Raw genomic sequence first — 18,155 nt, forward strand, 5'->3', positions numbered from 1 at the left:
GGAATTCTTAATTTAGGCGGTGTTCCCCTTTAAGTAGCTTGCGTCTAATGTGAATTCGGGTAGACGATAAAATTAATAGTAATCTTTAACATTCTGAAAGTATATTAGAAAGATAACGGCTGGGTTTGAAATGTTTCTTGCGTAACTCGATGCAGTAATTTCTTGTTTTTCTTGAACTGGAGCTTCATTAATTTCTGATTTAACAGCGAACAGCGTTCAGTTCAAACCCTGTTGAATAAAACAAACCAGTATTTACTGACCTTCGTCTTTTCTTTAGAGTTTATTCAGCAGAATTGTACATGCATTCCCCTTTAACTTGACCACTTGAATTGAAAAGTTCTTTACCATCTGGGTCGCCCTGACAATTTATAGGTCCAACATGATTTCGAGTACATTCAGATATTACAGCTATTTAACCAAAAGATAATATTTACTCTGTTTCGCCACCTAAATTATGCACAATAAAATCCACGATTTCTCTTTGGTCGAACATAACACGTCACATTAACACTCGGCCTAGTGAGATAATCTGTCTTCTGCTGTCATACTGGAGATGTACACGTTGACATGACAGTGTACTGTACAGATTAAGGCAAGTCAAGTGATATCAAACAGGATACAGAGAGAGGAGAAAGGGATTTAAAACAACTGAAAGATGGTAGTAAAGATTGATGTGATGCGATGTGAGACGTGTGTGTGTTCAGATGTAGACAGGTTGCTCCTGTGCTGTCAGCAGACGGTACATGGCTGCAGGCATCGTCTTCATGTGGATCTGGAGCAGAGAGAAGCCAAATGACGAGAATTAAAAACACAAAGGAGACATTTTTTTACAAAGCAACTCAACATTTTCAAGCATAACTTATTATTTTGTTTATTTTAATTATTTCATGTACAATATTAACACTAATTCTTTCAAAATCGTTAGAGGATGCAATGATCATTATAGCCCACAATAAAAAAAAAAAGCTATTTTTTTAAGCTTTTCCAGTAGTTTGTCCTGAGTGGTGCAAGAGGAAAGGTCACAAGGTCATAAAGCAACAGGTTTTATCACTGCGTCCGAAATTGTCATCGTTAATGAGCTGATAAATGTGTTTTCATTCAATAATTAAGTCCAGTTGCTTCAACTTTGCTGTTCTTTCAATCTCTATTAAGCCTTTGGCAACAGAACTAAACTCTTCCCACAGATATTTCAAACCAAAGTCTTACCAGGAAAGGGAGGAATTATGCCCTTTGAGCTCCTGGAACACTTTAATGTGAAACACTTGTGCAGGAAATGTTGAGTTCCACTGATGATAGCTTAACACCAAATGGAAAAAAAGCAAAGTAGAACTTCCAGGTATACTTTATGTGGGAACAAATGTTTTTGTTTGTTTCGGAAATGCATCATCTTCAGAACTCCTCCTACCTCTCCCATGGCGTTAGACAGAATCTGAACGATCTTCTCGTGAGGCGTCGCCACGACGCTCTGGCTGTTGATCTCGATGATGCGGTGACCGACGCGGACGCCTCCTCTCTCAGCGATGCCTCCCCTCATCAGGCTGCAGATCTAAACAAGTTAAAAACACAGGGGGAGTTGACTGAAACTGGCAGCCTCCAGAAAAGACCGCTGTGGCAGAGGATAATATTTAAGCTACCAGTGAAGGTGACTCTGAGACTAACCATGTAAAAACTGTATATGTGTCCTTGAACATCATCATAACAATCACTGCTCCATGTCTGTTGCTATGAATCTCTCTTCTTCAATCAGCAGAAAGGGGGCAGCAGCATAACCCCATGTGTGTGAGCTGCAGAGGAAGTGATCCCCATACTCACGATGCCATTCTGGACGCTGAAGCCCAGCTGGTATCTGAGGTCCGGCCTGCGGATGAGCACCATGGTGACGGGAGGACACCTGACGATGTTCATCTTGATCCTGGACTGAGACTTGAGACCCTGAGGGAAGGCGAGAGATACAGGTACTGTTTTCCTGTGTTACAACAAGACTAAGAGGCCCAATTCCAAACCGGTCCCAACACCTTCTCCCTACCCACTTCCACACCGTTTGCACGTTTGTGGAAAAATATTCTTAGAAATGAACAAAGAACAGAAACAACTAACTAATAATAATAATAATTATTTAGTTTACCTTGATGATGCTCTGGCAGGTGCTGAGCGGTAAACCCACCAGACTCGTCCCGTTGATGGTCATGATCTGGTCTCCGATGTTGAGTCGACCAGACTTCTCAGCCGGCCCAACATGCATCATGCTGGCGATGATGACGGTGGGGAGGATGGACCCCCAGCCCGACTCCACTATCACCACACCCAGGATCTCTCCTTTCTGCTTCTCAATGTAAACCTGCCGAGGAACCACATCCAGCTTTATTTGTACAACCTTTCGAAGGCAGATTGAGCTCTTAGAGTGTACACACTATAAAGTTTATGAAGACTATGGAAACATCACTGTTCTAATTCAAATCTTTAATCCTCTTCTAGTGAAGTAGTCATCCAAACAACAAGAAAGAGTGACGCTGCACCATTCTGAAAAATGCGAGGCGACAGGAGACGGGGGTATGAGGTCAGACCTCGAGATAGCGTCTCAATTCACCTTCATACCAGAGGTTGGTAACTTTTTTTTTTTTTAAACTGTCACACAGCTGTGACTCCAAAACCAGCTGTTCATCTGAACCACTGGAAGGCAAACTAACAGAGCCGGTTGAGCAGAAAATAATGGCTCATTTGCGGTCAAATATTTATGATAACCTGACTTGACCTTGAACTGAAGGGTTCTTTATATGTACAGAGGTTGCATAATTCATACAACATGTGAAGGTCAATCAATATGTTATGTGGAATATTTTATTAAATTAGTAAAAGTTTATTTTTGAAGTTAAACATTGTACTTAATTTCAGCACAAGAGGTACATTAAAAACTCCTGTGACTGTGCTGCCACCTGCTGGTTCACTTACATCTCTGCAGTTCTCGGACTTGGAGAAGTGGATGAGGTCGTCGTTGTACATGTCCTGAGTGTTGAGCAGGTCGCTGTACTCCCTCTGGCTCAGATCCTCGGGGTCGATGCCGTTGGCCCTGAGGAACTCCTGGTAGGCGACGCTGAAAGACTGGCCGATGGACTGAGCAATCAGCTGGGCCTGGGAGAGAGGAAAAGGAGGACGAGAGCTCATGAGTGACGGGTAACTTTCATAGTCTTTTATGTGGGAAGCTAACCCCAACATTTTTCTTTTTTTTTGGCATACTATGACTTTCTTGTGTCATTTGTATGACATACTATACTATAACTTTTGTTATGTGTTTTTAATGGAATACTGACATACTTTGCTATGACTTTTGACTTTGTTATGATATTAAAATATAATTTTTTTCGACATTCTATACTATGACTTTTTGATTTTTTTTCGACATACTATACCATGACTTTTTAGCATTTTTTTTTACATGTCAAACTTTGACAATTTTTTCGACATGTTATACTATGACTTTTTTTGAAATACCACACTATGAGTCATAGTATGACTTTTAAAAAAAAAAAAAAAATTCGACATACTATGACTTTTTGCATTTTCTTTCAACATACTGCAATATGACTTTTGCTTTATTTTGTCTATTTTTTTTTAAAAAAGTCATAGTACAGTATGTCGAAAAAAATGCAAAAAAGTTTAGTGTGTCAAAAAAGTCATAGTATAGTATGTCGTGAAAAAATTAATAGTTTTACCTGTCAAAAAAATGCTCAAAAGTCATAGTATAAGTATGTTGAAAATAACTAACTACAGTAGTATTGTATGTAACTAGAGTATTGCTTCAAATAATGCCGTAGTCAACCATGGTGGTTTCTGTTTGCTAATCCAACCTCAGCTCACAAATGTTTTCAGTTACTGCCATGGCAGTGTTGAGCAGTAAACCCAAATGCAAGCATCCAAATAGTATGGTTTAATGCTAATAAATAGATAATACAATAATAACAAATTAATAATCAATAACTCACATCCTCGGACTCGAAGACATGGCAGATCATCCTGTACAGCCGTCTGTCATCGTGGGTCATGGTGGTTTGCTCAGCTGTGTTGTCTAGGTTGTCCTGTGCGCTACGGGAGCGCACCATCTTCCCCCGGGCCATCAGCACCACCATGTTACCGATGTCGGCTATGTAGGAGATCGTCCTCAGTGGCAGGTCCATTAAAGACTCCTGGTGATCCAAAAAAGATGATGATGACGAAAGATATGATCTCTCTTTGTACGATGACATTGTCCCTCCCAGAAGGATTTAAGATATAGATATTGATAACGTATGGTAAGGATGGAATGCATGTTATCACTTTTATACCTGAGTGTCTGCATTGAGGACTTTGATCCTCTGCGTGGACATGAACAGATCAACCTCAGCAGTGGAAACAGCCTCCCCGTCGGGGCTCTGCGCAGCCGGAGAGACACAACAAGAAGAGAAGTGAACAGAAGAAGCAACAGGTTGATGAACGGCGGCGAAGGAGAGCAGCGTCACAGCTGTCAAGAGCCATCAAATCTAACGGCTACAAATTAGACTAATGAATGAAAAAACACAGATGTCTCATGCAATCTGCATACGACAAACTAAACAATACAATCAATGTCAGTCACATCTGCATGGATGTTCTCCTTATCTAACATTAGCTTCACATACTGTAGCTTCACACTTCATCTTTTACATGAAGCATACAATCACAGAGAGACAAGCTTAACGAGCTTACCTTTTTCCTGTTCTTTGCCTGTTTCTGAGCAGCCTGCGGTGATCAGAAAGCAAAATAGAGACTCAGCAATAGACTCAAAGACAACAGTATAAGACAATAGCTTTTTGGGTGGCTCGACAATAACCCAATCGCCTCATTCACCGTCTCCATTCCAAATGCCAAATTAAGGGACAAAGGGACCTTAAAGGTGTATGTTGTGTACGTGAGAGTGGGAGGACAGTGATGTTACTGTCTATCACATCTGACAACAGCAGCCTGCCAGAGGCCTTTGCAATAAACATGATCAAAAGTTTCCTCTTCATCAGTGTGACACAAATGACCCTGAAGACAGACAAGCGGCCTCATGTGTTTCTGGCAGACGACTCACGCCACCTCAGGGTTTGTGTTTTAAAAATGTTGGCTTGTGCCACCATTTGCTCTCTGAACTGTGTCTGTGTGGTTTCAAGGTTTCAGGTTTGATTAGATTGAATATGTGAAATCAAAAATGATTGTAGCTTCTACCTGGATTCAAACAACTGTTAATGTCATTTCAACAGAGGCGGCTCTAATATGTTGTACGCTAAGTGAAAGGTATATTCAGGGTGAGCAATTTAGACTTGTTATATTAGAATCATATTTTTAAAGATTTTCAAGTTGCAAGAGCTGCGCTTTTAATAATTGAACTGTGTGAAAGCTTTGGTCAGCAGTCGCTGGATATAGGTGTTGTCATTAATCACTGTTAATGTTGTTAGTAACATGTGCTTTTCCTACGATGACAAGTCTGCTGTGAAAAAGAATTAATGTAAAAATTAAAGAATGTTGAAGAAAATTGAGGCATAATATAACGCAGTTAAAAGTGAATATGAGGTAAACATATCGTAACACAAATGTGATGTTGTATAAAGTAAATATGATGTACTGTATTTCGGACCCCAGAGAGACTAGCTGGTGCCATTGGCATCAGCTAATGGGGATCCTTTTAAATAAATAAATAAATAAATAAAAAGACCCATTAACGTTAATGTTGACTGTATGTTTGGGTTTTGGACTGTTGGTCTGACAAAACAAGATATTTGATCGAAATCTGGTGCAGTACGTTTGGGCAGTTGTGAACGCAGTAATCGTATTCTGGTGCGGACCAAAACAACCAGTCGGAGACCGCTTGTGAGAGGTGGTCTTGGATCGTTTCCAAGCAAGCCAAAATGCAGGCTTGCTGTACGGGCATTTGTTGGGATGGACACAGGTCAAGGACAGGTTAACATGAGTGGGAGAGGACTGACCTGGACTTCTGCAGAAGTCTGATGTTTGCTTGAAATCTGGGCCGAAGAGAACTTACAGAATATGCTAAATAAAGTCCACAAATACAGTAACGTTTATAAAGTAATTTGAGATAAACTGGAGGAGAAGGTATTCGTGCACATAATAGATTAGTGCCGAGTCAAAGTGTAAAAACTTTGATTGCAATATTTCAAAGTCTGTGATTCCTTGCGTAGGCATGGCAGCTCTCGTGACGAAAAAGATCAATTCACTCCTTTGTACACAACCCTCAGCAAATACGTTTTCTTTATTTGGTCCATTTTAATTTGTGCGCTGTGAAACTAAATCAGACTAAACAGAAAACGAACCAAAATAATCAATGTAATTCTGATTCGGGCTGGTCAAACAGATTATGGCTTGTGAAAGCGCCCCTAGAATTATCAGCTTCCATCGTGACTATGTGGATATCCAAGATGGCAATACTCTTACTTTCCTTTTTTATATTCGGTACTTAAAGACCATTTAAACATAGCACAATATCTTTTCATTTCAATCAACTTATTTATCAATATATTTTATATCGTATGTAACTGTGTATGTATGATTTTTTTTCAAAACCCTTAACCCATTCCACACACAGAGGTTTACGGATTTTAAATTTGGGGGAAAAAAAGATCCCTGGTATCAGATCGCTACTCTGTATCAGCCAGTTCTTTGAGTCGGATCAGTGCAACCCTACAAGTGAGATGCCAGCCTGTTAGACAGCAATCCTCCTCTCTGTCTTTTCCATTCTAAGAAAAGTACAATGACTTATGTATCCCTCTCATCATTATACTGTCTCTAAATGTCTCCCTCCCTGTAGGTTTCTCAGACCTTAACGGAGGCGGTGTCCTGGATCTGTCAGTCAACCGTCCAGAAAGCAGAAAGTTTGTCTCAGCTCGTGTTCTCTTCCTTCCATCTGACTTTCTTCGCTCGACTTTCCCGCTCACGCAATTCTATGTTTGAATGCCATTCTGTCACAGTAAGCCATCTTTCGCACTCGCTGCCTGACACCACAGGCCCTCAACTGACTCCAACTTCACTCCCACAGGGAGCGCAAATGTCTTTTCATGTGAAAGTTCCATGTGAAACCATATATGATACAAGCCACGTTTATATGGGCGGATATACTTAGTGGGATCACTGTGATCAACGTTAGTGTTTTCTCCTTGCGTGACATCATGCATTGCGACTGGAGCAGAAAGCGGGGTCTACGGTCTCCAGAGCCTCGCAGCCTTGCTCAACAGTTTATATAACATCCAGTGGAGCTGCATGACTGTGGATCAGGAGCAGTGATGTGAGGATGATGCATCAAGCACAAACCCAGGGACTTTTTTGCCCGCTGGCTGTGTGGCCTGCTGAGGGTTTCTGACTTTAAAAGACCAGAATATATGAAGCAAACCTCAGTTACATCACTGATGATCTGAAGTGTGTTAGAAAATGTATCTCCAAACCCGAGGAACTGCTGTGGGTTTGATCTTTGAGCTCCTTGGAGTCTGTTGTAACGTTATTATTAATTCAACTAGAATTACCGCCTCGAAGTTTATGCCTCCGCCAATCAGTCAAGATGCAGTTTACATCCATGTCTGTCCAAAATGTCATCACATCATTTTATCCTGTTAGACATTTGTGTGTCATAATTAGCATATGAATTCCTGAGATTGGCCAAAAAGTTTTGACCTTTGACCACCAAATTCTAATCAGTTCATCCTCTAGTCCAAGTGGACATTTGTGCCAGATTAATCTCTATAAACAGATTCGTATGCAGAATCTGTAGCCAACGGGACAAGATTTCAGCATCGGAAGCGTTCTGGTTTCTGTTTGTAGTCCGAGTAGTATTGATCAATCACGTCCGAGCAGAATTTGGTTGAATCCAGGTAAATAGTCCTTGTGCAGAGAAAATATTCCATGTTTTTTATGGCTATGCCATTCCATCAAATGGGAACAGCCTAGATGTCTTAGTTTCCCCCAAATTAGCCTGATATAGTTGTATTATTTATAATTTCCTGCTCACTATAGAGTAAACTACTGAATGTCTATCATATAGTAAATAGTGAGTAAGTGAACGGAAGACTGCAGGATGAAATCAAATAAGCTGCTCTCACCCGGACTCTGTTCATGGCCTCCTGTGCCTGCTGCATGCGGGCGCTCTTTGTGGGCGTCCTCTCTGACAGCAGGTGGGTGCAGCCCAGGTAGGTCGCTGCAAAGATGATGCCGTCAATAAGGTCTTCAGGGTCGCATGGTCCCGGGACTGCATGAACCAAATGCATTTGTTAGGCACATTTACAATGATCTGGCAAAACTATAACCAACATCTACAATATTGGGACATTTTTGAAATATGAGAACACGGCCAAGAACATAAAATACAATTAAGAGATTGTAAAATGTAATATGTAACACGTATGCCTCCTTATGTCAACATATCAAAAGAATGGAGCAAGAGCTGAGAATGATATGATTTTCATATGCGAGGCCACTCACCATCCACAAAAGTTGGAAACTGAGGAAGAGATCTGCGAAGCTGAGAAGGCACAAAAGGGAAAAACTACATCACCATCCATATTATTTCTACTTGCATACTGCAGGTCTCTCCTAACTCATTTAAATTCTGCAAGACTTTTACTGCTGTCAGCTGCTGGCAGATAAACACCTTGTAAAAGATGCCTGCCTTTGCAGGATTTATCATCCATGTTGCCATGGAGTTAGTGAGATACGCAGTGGTCTACAACTGGAGCCCAGGTGTTTTTTTAGCCTGTATTTGTTTACATTTCGGCAAATTGGCAGCATTAACAGTAAGCCGAATTAGCAAAAAGAGGTTCCTGTCCAGACACCGGTCACTGGATTACTTTGACACTGAAGAAAACTTAAAAATTTGATGAATCTCGGGCAAGCTCTGGAGATATAAGGAGCATCTTCGATTCCATATTCTATGGTTTTATCGATGTTTATTCACAAACTCTCACCTCCTGGACAGACGGCTGCTGTGGAGGCGACTGCGGCTGAACTTGAGGTCGCGGCCGCTGAGCTGGAAGCTGCTGATGCTGCGGTTGTTGATGTTGATTCTGTTGTTGATGCTGATGCTGATGTTGACGTTGGTGATGCTGATTAGGTGGCATGTGTGGCTGTGTGTATGTCTGCGGTGGCGGCCTCGTGTTGTCCCTCTGCTGTGAGTGGTGGCCTTGGGGGTGGTGGTGGTGGTGATGATGATGGTTTTGTTGGGGCTGCTGTTGGGGATAATGCTGAGGATGAAGCGCTCTGGCTGACTCAGCTCTATGCGGACTGACCGGCTCCCGAACTGGAACTGAGGCGTAGCGGGACGGAGACTCAGACACCGACTGAGCGGGGGAGTGAGGAGAAGACTGAGAGGAGGAAACAGAGACAATAAAAAAAGTATTTTTTTTTTTTTTTTAAATTACTCCTTTCAAACTGCAATGCATCTACAGCAACTCAGCCGACACCTTAGTCCGGTAATAAATGATTCAGGATTTGGGCATTAATCCAACACAAGATGAAATGAGACCCAGGGATGTAAATCTTGTTGTCAAAACTTGCAATGAAATCTAATTGAATTATTGCAACACTGCAGACCAAACTCCTTGGGCAATGTCACTCATCAGCACAGCCTTAAAGGTATAGTTCAACATTTTGAGTGAGAAAAAGAAATGGCACTAAGACATATCAAGAAATTAGTCTTGATAATAACGTAACCCTAAATTTGTCACTTTTACATTTCTGTTTATGTACATGTTAAACAAACAAGATACAACATGGATATCGATCAACCCAGGGTTTCTCAATCGTGTTTGCAGCATATGCAATCACAACATGGACAAGTCTATTGTCAGCAGGTCACACTTACATGTCCAGCTGTAGTCTGCAGTGGGTATACCTCCTCTGTGGGGCTGACCTCCTGCCTCATCACCCAAATCGGCTCCACAGGCTTGTCAGGTGTATAGGGGGAGCGCACCGTCTTCGTCTTCACCTCCTCAATCGCCTCCCTAATGTCTTTAATCGCCAGGCTGATGGCGTCTCCCGAGCCCCTCGTATCCTCTTCCCCCTGGAGACCCACCGCATTCTGCTCCTCCTGGGCATCTCCTGAGCTGCTCTGCCCAGACGAGGGGCTCTTGGCCTGGGTTTCTGCTTGTCTGGGTGCCTGCCTGTGACTTTTGGGAACGGGACTTTGATCGGCGCTGTCCCCCTCATCGTCAGACTGTCCGTCATAGTGGTGCAATCGGCAACCAACAGAGCGGTCCGGAGGGGAGTGATGAGAATTGCGGTCTCTGCTCTGCCTTGGGGCATGATGGGAGCCCTTAGTGGGGGAGGATGGAGTCCCTCTTTGTACATTCTCCTGTCTATGGCTGGTAAAGGGCTCATGGCGGGACTCCTGCTGGGCTTCATTAGACTCATTCCTCCAACCAGACTGCCTGCGAGGTTCTCTCTGTAACTCGGGGTAGGAGGTCTTAAGGGGCTCAGGAAAAGAGTTAGGATGGGATTTTGGCTCCGAGTACGACTCGTAGACAGGCTCCTGGTACGATTTTTGGTGGGACTCTGTATAAAAGTCTGCATAGGTTTTAGGATAAGAGTCAGAGCAGGAAGTGAAGTGAGACAGCGAGCACGATTCAGAGCAATCCTCGTCTTCATCTTCAGGTAGCAGGTCGTTGTCGGGCACAGGGCTCATACTGGTATCCTCACTGAAGTGGTCCAGCTGGGGGAAAGGTGGAACATCTGGGGACGAAGGAGGAGTCGGAGACTGGAGTGGCGGCGGGCTGTGGAGAGGTCCGTCCATGCTGAGCGAGGCGGCGCTCTCCGTGTCGGAGCAGAGATCAGTGATTTCACTTCCCTGAGCTGCAATGTCCTCCGCGACATCATCCATCACTTCTTCCTGATCCTCCTCCACCCTCCCCGCACGTTCCTCTGCTCCGTCATCAACTGCCTGCACGTCGCTATGGCCGCAGCTGGAGTGGCCTGCGGTTGAGTGGTGGTCTACATCGTCCTCCGCCTGTTCCTGTTCCTGTTCCTGTTCCTGTTCCTGTTCCTGTTCCTGTTCTTGTTCTTCGTCCTTCTCCTTAACTTCCTCCGATTCCTTTTCACACTCCACTTTATGCTCCTGGAGGTCCTCTTCTGCCTCAGCAGGAGGAGTGTGTTGTGGGTGAAGTTGAATGTTGTTGGTTGCAGGACCAGGTGAGAGGTGGGTGGGGGTGACAACAGCAACGGGAGACTGGTGAGGAGATCCCCTGTCCTGCACTTGGTCGGTCACAGGATCATCTGATGAGCGTTGCTTTACCTGCACCTCTGCTGGACCGTCTTTCTCATCCGCACCAGGTGAAGAGTCCTGCATCTCTCTGATTGGTTGCCTCTGTCTGTGACCTCTGAGTCTGGGGTTAGGGTCGCCATGACGACGGTAACGGGTGACAGCAGGGCGGGGTTGCTGGGCGGGACGAGGCTCAGTGTCTCGACTCTCGTCCCCGTCTGGCCTGGTAGGAGTCACCGACGGGACCAGACCGGGACTCTGAGCCTGGCTCTGGCCCTGCCCCGATGGAGGCCGCCGGCGATGCCGAGGGGGTCCGCGACCTGTGGGTGGGTGGTGTTGGTGAGGAGGCTGATGATGATGGTGATGGGGGTTCGGTTCCCCATCCTGGTTGAGCATCTGACATGGCCTCCAGGACCGACGTACTGGAGGTTCCCCGGGCGACGTGCCGTTGGGCTGCCTGCTCCTCGGAGGCACCTTGTGGTCCTCGCCTGCTTCCCCGGATGCCTCTCCCTGATACTTGTGGCTCATGGCTGGGGTGTGATCCGACTCCAATTTTCAGAACATGCTCGTCTTGTCTCCAAGAAAACCCCGCTCATAGCACAGCCTGGCAGAGACGGGATATAAACAGGAGAAGTCAAATTAGACACATGAGAGGCCCGAGGAATGGTTTAACTTTACATGTAAAACAGAAACCTCATTAGGATACTGAACATTAATACAGACTCAAATATCTCCATAGCAATCAGCATTGAAAAGTGGCATTGAATGCTTGCTTCTTAGTCTCGCTTTGAGCAGATATACAATGTTTTTGGACATTTGCTTTGTGTTAAGACAACTAGGGATTCAACTATTGATTGAATCTGTTGATTATTCAAACATTTAGTCTATAGAATGATTTCCTCGAGAGACTAAAAACATTTTCACACACCCGATTTTAAGACCAACACACCCATGGGCGCACAGTTGTGAGCAAGTACATTTGCTACTTACACAACGTGGGCACTGGGCGTGAAATGACAACTGCATCAGTCTGAAACTAACAATGACAGTTGCTCTGCGCCGGGTGAAAGATAGGGCCCTTGGTCTACGTTAACAATGCCACTCAGTTTAACTTACTGTTATCATCAAGTTTGCGTTTCCTTCATTCTGAAAATGTACATGCTACTATGGCTAATTAATCCCAACATCTCTCCAACCTGAGATTACACACACACACACACACACACACACACAAAAAGGAATATTACAGTGATGCTGCGAATCAGGCCGGGGACTCCCTTTATCTATATTGCTAATAGTAAAAACCTAAATCCTCTGGGATTCATCTGGGCGTGCACTGCACTGTAATCTGTACCACATTCATCCGTCCACCAGCGGCTGGCAGATGGCACATGACGGGAAGAGAGTAAAGGACGAAGAGGAGGAGGCAGGGTGGAAGGACAAGGAGGGACATCTCTCTGGTATCAGATAAGACCTGACAGACAGAGAGAGATAGATAGGGCACTGATCTGAATAATAAATGCCCTCTGTGAGTGAGATGCCCAGTTTTGATATTTATTTAATATGACGAGGCTATCAGGGTACCCATCAGTTATCACAGGCTTCACCGTGTCTGAGGTCAACGCGCTGAGAAAGGACACCAGAACGCAATCCCGCTTGATGCTTCAGGAATAATAAGCTGGTTCCAGAAAAGGTCACCAATGGAGACAACTGTAAAGTCTGATTTACAGAAAGAAAAAAGCTTGTTTATGCAGGCCTACATGGAAGCTCAAAAGCATTTGTTTCATTATTGCTACTCCATATGTTTCACTGAAGCTGCTCTCATAAGTTATTTATCTGACCTCAATGAATCCATACATGTGTGACTGTATACATGAGATTGTCTACATTCATGAATCATATTGGATTAAGAGGCAGCAGAAGGTTTACTGATGTGGTCGTCATCTAATATGTGCAGATAAATACATTTTGGACTTTTGAAAATGAACAAGTGGACAGATGGAAGACACAGAGGTCAAAGGTTAATGTGGATCCTGTAATCTGAGAACAAACCACAAGTGCTGGGGAGGGAACATGAGGGGACGCAGCAGGAGCGAGGGCGAACTCCCAGGGTGGCTAATGTCCCGCTCTGCCTTGCATTTCGGGGTGGACGGCGATGGTCGGGTGACTCGGAGGAGGGGGAGGCGGGGTCACAGATGGCCCTGGCAGCGCGGCAGTGAAACGCACAGGCCTGTAGAGCTGTGAGCCGAGCACTGCACTTCCATCTGTCAGGCTGCAGTGAAAGCTGCGGGGTGGGGGATTTACTAGCCCATTAACTCGTTGATCTTATACTGACCGACTAGCACACACCGACTGCACACGTGTGCTATACGTCTAGTGTTCATTAGTCTTTAACTCTCTCCATTATGTGCCTAAAATTAGGGCTCAATGACAATGAAAAGCATTACAGATCAAATTATTTTCATTATCAGTGTACCTGTCAGTTGTTTTAATAATTAACAGATCATAATAGAACCATTTAGTCTATTAAGATGTCAGAAAATTGTGAAAAATGACCTTCAAAATTTCCCAGAGCTCTAAGCAATGTCAATAATGTTCTGTTTAATAATATTTTGGGGCTGATTAGACTATTGGTGCAGACAGGAACGCAATCCAGGACCTCCAAAATATTAAAACAAGTGGCACACGAGGAAGGACATATATTAAAAAGCCATTACTGTAATGGCTAAATAATTAAAAAAGCCAACACGTTTCAACCTCTGGGGGCTTAAAAAAACAAGCCCTGACAAAGACGTACACTGGTCGAAACATGTTGGCATTATTAATGATTTAGTCACTATAATAAAGACTTTTTAATGTGTTTCCTTCCTGATTTTTCCCCGTTTTCCAAGAACACCTGACTCGTTTTTGCCTTACGGTTGAGTACACAGAGCAACCACTTATCTCTTTTATGACTTTTATGACTATTGGTGCTTTTAGAAAGTATTTTCCCCGAAGTTAATTTTGATAAACCATCATAAGTTCTGCAAATATGATGACCAAACAGGTAAAAGCATTCACTGTTCATTTCACTCACCCTCGACAATCAAACAAGCTCAGAAAACGACTAAATATGAATCTGTTTAGTTTCAGTGCTTGCTTATCAAGGACCTTGTCAAATTAAAAAAACAACTGCATCTGACCTTTAAGATAATTTGCACCTGCAGTCCCTGTAAACACGAGTGCGAAATACAACACAGTGTTTAAAATAGCAATTTGGCAAAAAAATCAGGAGTAGTAAAAATTGTAAATCATCTGGTGAAACATTTAGATTAAAAATAGATTTTGAAAGAAGGGGTTAAAAATGATTGTGTTATCTTACGCCATAATATCATATCTCTGAACTGATGAGGTTAACAGACCGAGACACTGGGAGGTGCAGCTATCAGGAAAAGGCAACATTAAAAGGTTGCATTCATGAAATGAACTACCACATACATTATGCAAGTGATATCTAGCCTCATATCACATTATTATATTGTATCAACCCGAGTTTAAATTGTGCCCTTAACCCAGGCCCTTACACTACACTGACCTTAAAAAGGTGCAGTGTGTAGGATGTTGCAGGGTTGCAGATTGCAACCAACTGAAGCCTCTCCAGTGTGCCAAGCGTGTAGGAGAACTCCGACGCGAAAACGCGGATGGCCCTCTCTAGAGCCAGTTGTTGTGAGAGTAGTGTAGGTCATTTGGAGCAGAGCCAGTGCTTAGTGTGCGTGTGTGGGAAGTGATGGTGAGGCGAGAGAGAGCGGCGGCGACGAGAGTGAGTAACATTATCGACTCCGGCCCAAGCAGGAAAAGGGTTTGTCTGTTCTGCTGGGCTACAGCTGAAACATGGCGGTGCAACATTGCGGACTATTAATATTCCACTTCTGCCAATAGATCCCCCTAAATGGTACACACTGGTCCTTTAACATGTAGCCTTTACTCTGTCCTAAACATCCTAACATGTGCTGAAACAATTAGTTGATTGCAAGATTAATCAATAAGTCAATCAGCAGATATTTAAACAACTATTTTGATAATCAATTTTACGTATTTCAAGCAAAAATGACAAACATTACCTCGTCCTGGTTTCTAAATTGTGAGGATTTGCTGCTTTTCTTTGAAGGATGCAACAGTAAAGTGATCTTTGGATCAAACAAACATGAAGACATCACCGTGGGCTCTGAAAAACTGTGATGGGCACTTTTCCATTTTCTGACATTTAATGGATCAAAACGATTGATCCAGAAAATTACCGGGCAGATAATGAAAATAATCATTAACTGACCTCACTTTGGAGGATTCTCCTCATCTTTCTATTCTTGACGGCATGATTCATACTCTCTCTCTCTCTGTGTCACACACACAAACACACAGTGACAGCAAGCATATGGTCCATGTTGGGATGCATCAATACTCACATTACTTACATTGTGTTTACATGTGTAGACCAATGCCATTTGCATCCAGAGGGAGAAGATTAAACCCATGGAACAAGTGCCAAATTGGCACAGTGCTTTTATTTTGAAGGCTTACTGGCTTCTTAAATCCCCTTCCACAGGCCTTGAACGATTTTTATTATGTTAAAAGGGCAAAAGCCTTCTTTTTTTTGGAGGATTGGTGCTCATTATCTGTTAGTGATCAGCCTCCACCTCTTACAGGGGGACAATTCATAACTGATCATGGTGTTATTCTGGATATGAAGCATGTATACTGTTTATCCTGGGATATCCTCACGTACACAACGATTTTTATTATGTTAAAAGGGCAAAAGCCTTCTTTTTTGGGGGGGGATTGGTGCTTATTATCTGTTAGTGATCAGCCTCCACCTCTTACAGGGGACAATTCATAAGTGATCATGGTGTTATTCTGGATATGAAGCATGTATACTGTATATCCTGGGATATCCTCACATACACAGACTCTCTCCCTGTATCTGTATATCTATATACATATAATGCTTGACATGCATTTGGAAAAAAAAAGTGCATTGAAGTGTCAACTCTCTAAATGCTTCTCTCTTTCTCTCCTGAAGGTCCAGATTAAAATCTCAGCAGGTGTCGCATCCGCCATCAGCAAAAAACGACCTGAACACATTCCTCCTTATAGCCTCCACTATAATAAACACAGCTCCCCTTCACATTGTGCTCATTTACCTGCATGTCAGAGGAGGAGGAGAGGCCCAGGTCCGGCTGCTGCAGTACACATCCCCTCTGTATCTCGGTGCCTGCTCGGCTCGGCTCGGTTTGGTTTGGTTTGGCTGTGCTTGTCCCTCCAGACACAACTTGCTCCTCGGATTAAAGCGGAGAGCTCAGCCCCTCCTTCTGCAACCGTGACATCAGAGCGGATTAGCGATGCACAAAAGCGCCTTTACAAAACACTGCTGATGATGGTGCAGCAGCAGACACAAAGTGTTCTTTACGGCCATGAGTGGAGCCTCGTCACACACCTACTCTACTCCTCCATCAGCAGCAGCAGCATCAGCCTGCAGAGAAGAGCTGCTGTCTCTCTGTCCGCCTGCTGCAACGCTGTTAGCCGGTACATTCCCACGGTTGGTCGGTGGTGTCGCTGTTATCTCTGCCTGTGATGGCTATATTTTAGTTAGAGATAACATTGGAAATGACATGCTGTATAACATACAATTATTTCCTACACTTTATTAATGAATTAAAAAAATATAGCACCATCTTACCCAATGTTATTAAGTTAATATAATATAATGCACATAACACAAACTATGGCATTATGAAATGTATATATATATATATTATATATTTTATATAATATATATATATATATTATATATTAAATATATATTATATATATATTTTTATATATATATTTGTTTTTATATATATATTTTTTTATATATATACTGTATATATATTTATGTTACATATATATATATATATATATATTTATATATAAATATATATTATTATATATATATATTATACATATATTTATATATATATATATATTATATATATTTTTTTATATATATTTTATATATATATTTGTTTTGACGTCCTTTTTTTCAATTGTCTATATATTTGTTTTTACATCTTTAAATGTGTTCAATAAAGAAAGCATTCAAAACAATTTCATGTTTGGCCATGCAGGAAAAGCAGCATTAATTTGCAATAATTCCTCACTGAATTTTGAAATTACATTTAATCTCTTCATTTATCAATAATAAGAAATGCGTATATGTAGTTTTTTTTCTTTAAATCATTTCAGGAGTCATGCGATTGAGGTAACTATGCCTTTGGCTTTTTTATTTTTATTGTCATTTATTTCTAATAATTTGCTATAAAATGTATAACTTAGTCCCTTTTGGTTTACTGGAACACTTGAATATAACATTGTTAATTTAATTAGTAGGCCTAACAGCTGCACTTGAAATGTTAAAATGATTTAAAATAAGATGACTCAGATGAACCTGATAACCTATAGGCCAGTGGTTTTCAAAGTGGGGTCTGACAATTTATCACTCTATTTTTCAATTCACATACATTTTCATCACTTCCATTATTAATTCGAAAGCGGTTTCATCACTTCCCCTTTTCTTCAATTATTTTTTGTTACTTCCAGCCGTGAGGCCACTTTCCTGTGAATGATAAATGGCAATTTTGAGTTGTGAATGATGAATGTAAGACAGGGAAAATGATGAAACACGGCTCAGTTTTCATCATATCACAACTTAGTCAAATCGGCTTTAAAGTAATCAAATCACTTGATAATTTATCACTCCATTTTTCATTTCACATCCATTTTTACAGCTCCATTTTTCAATTCACATGCATTTTTATCTCCTCCATTGTTATCAATTCATTTCTGTTATTTCCACCCCTCATATAATCCATCCATGAGTAACACAATGACA

At 42.2% G+C, this 18,155-nt stretch overlaps 1 protein-coding gene across 1 annotated transcript; it reads right to left on the reverse strand.

The window, feature by feature from the left end:
• Positions 1-265: 265 nt before the first annotated feature.
• Positions 266-16,658, reverse strand: LOC141756872 (uncharacterized). The gene is made up of 13 exons (XM_074616828.1): positions 16,426-16,658; positions 9,857-11,852; positions 8,961-9,356; positions 8,479-8,518; positions 8,100-8,245; positions 4,720-4,752; positions 4,320-4,406; positions 3,981-4,181; positions 2,950-3,129; positions 2,126-2,338; positions 1,813-1,932; positions 1,406-1,546; positions 266-772 (listed from the first exon to the last, which is right to left on the reverse strand). Exons 2-13 carry the CDS (start codon positions 11,774-11,776, stop codon positions 701-703), a joined length of 3,549 nt encoding a protein of 1,182 aa, XP_074472929.1. The 5' UTR covers positions 11,777-11,852; positions 16,426-16,658; the 3' UTR covers positions 266-700.
• Between the last annotated feature and the right edge of the window lie 1,497 nt (positions 16,659-18,155).

Source organism: Sebastes fasciatus, chromosome 19, assembly GCF_043250625.1.
Source record: "Sebastes fasciatus isolate fSebFas1 chromosome 19, fSebFas1.pri, whole genome shotgun sequence".
Lineage (NCBI taxonomy): Eukaryota > Metazoa > Chordata > Actinopteri > Perciformes > Sebastidae > Sebastes > Sebastes fasciatus.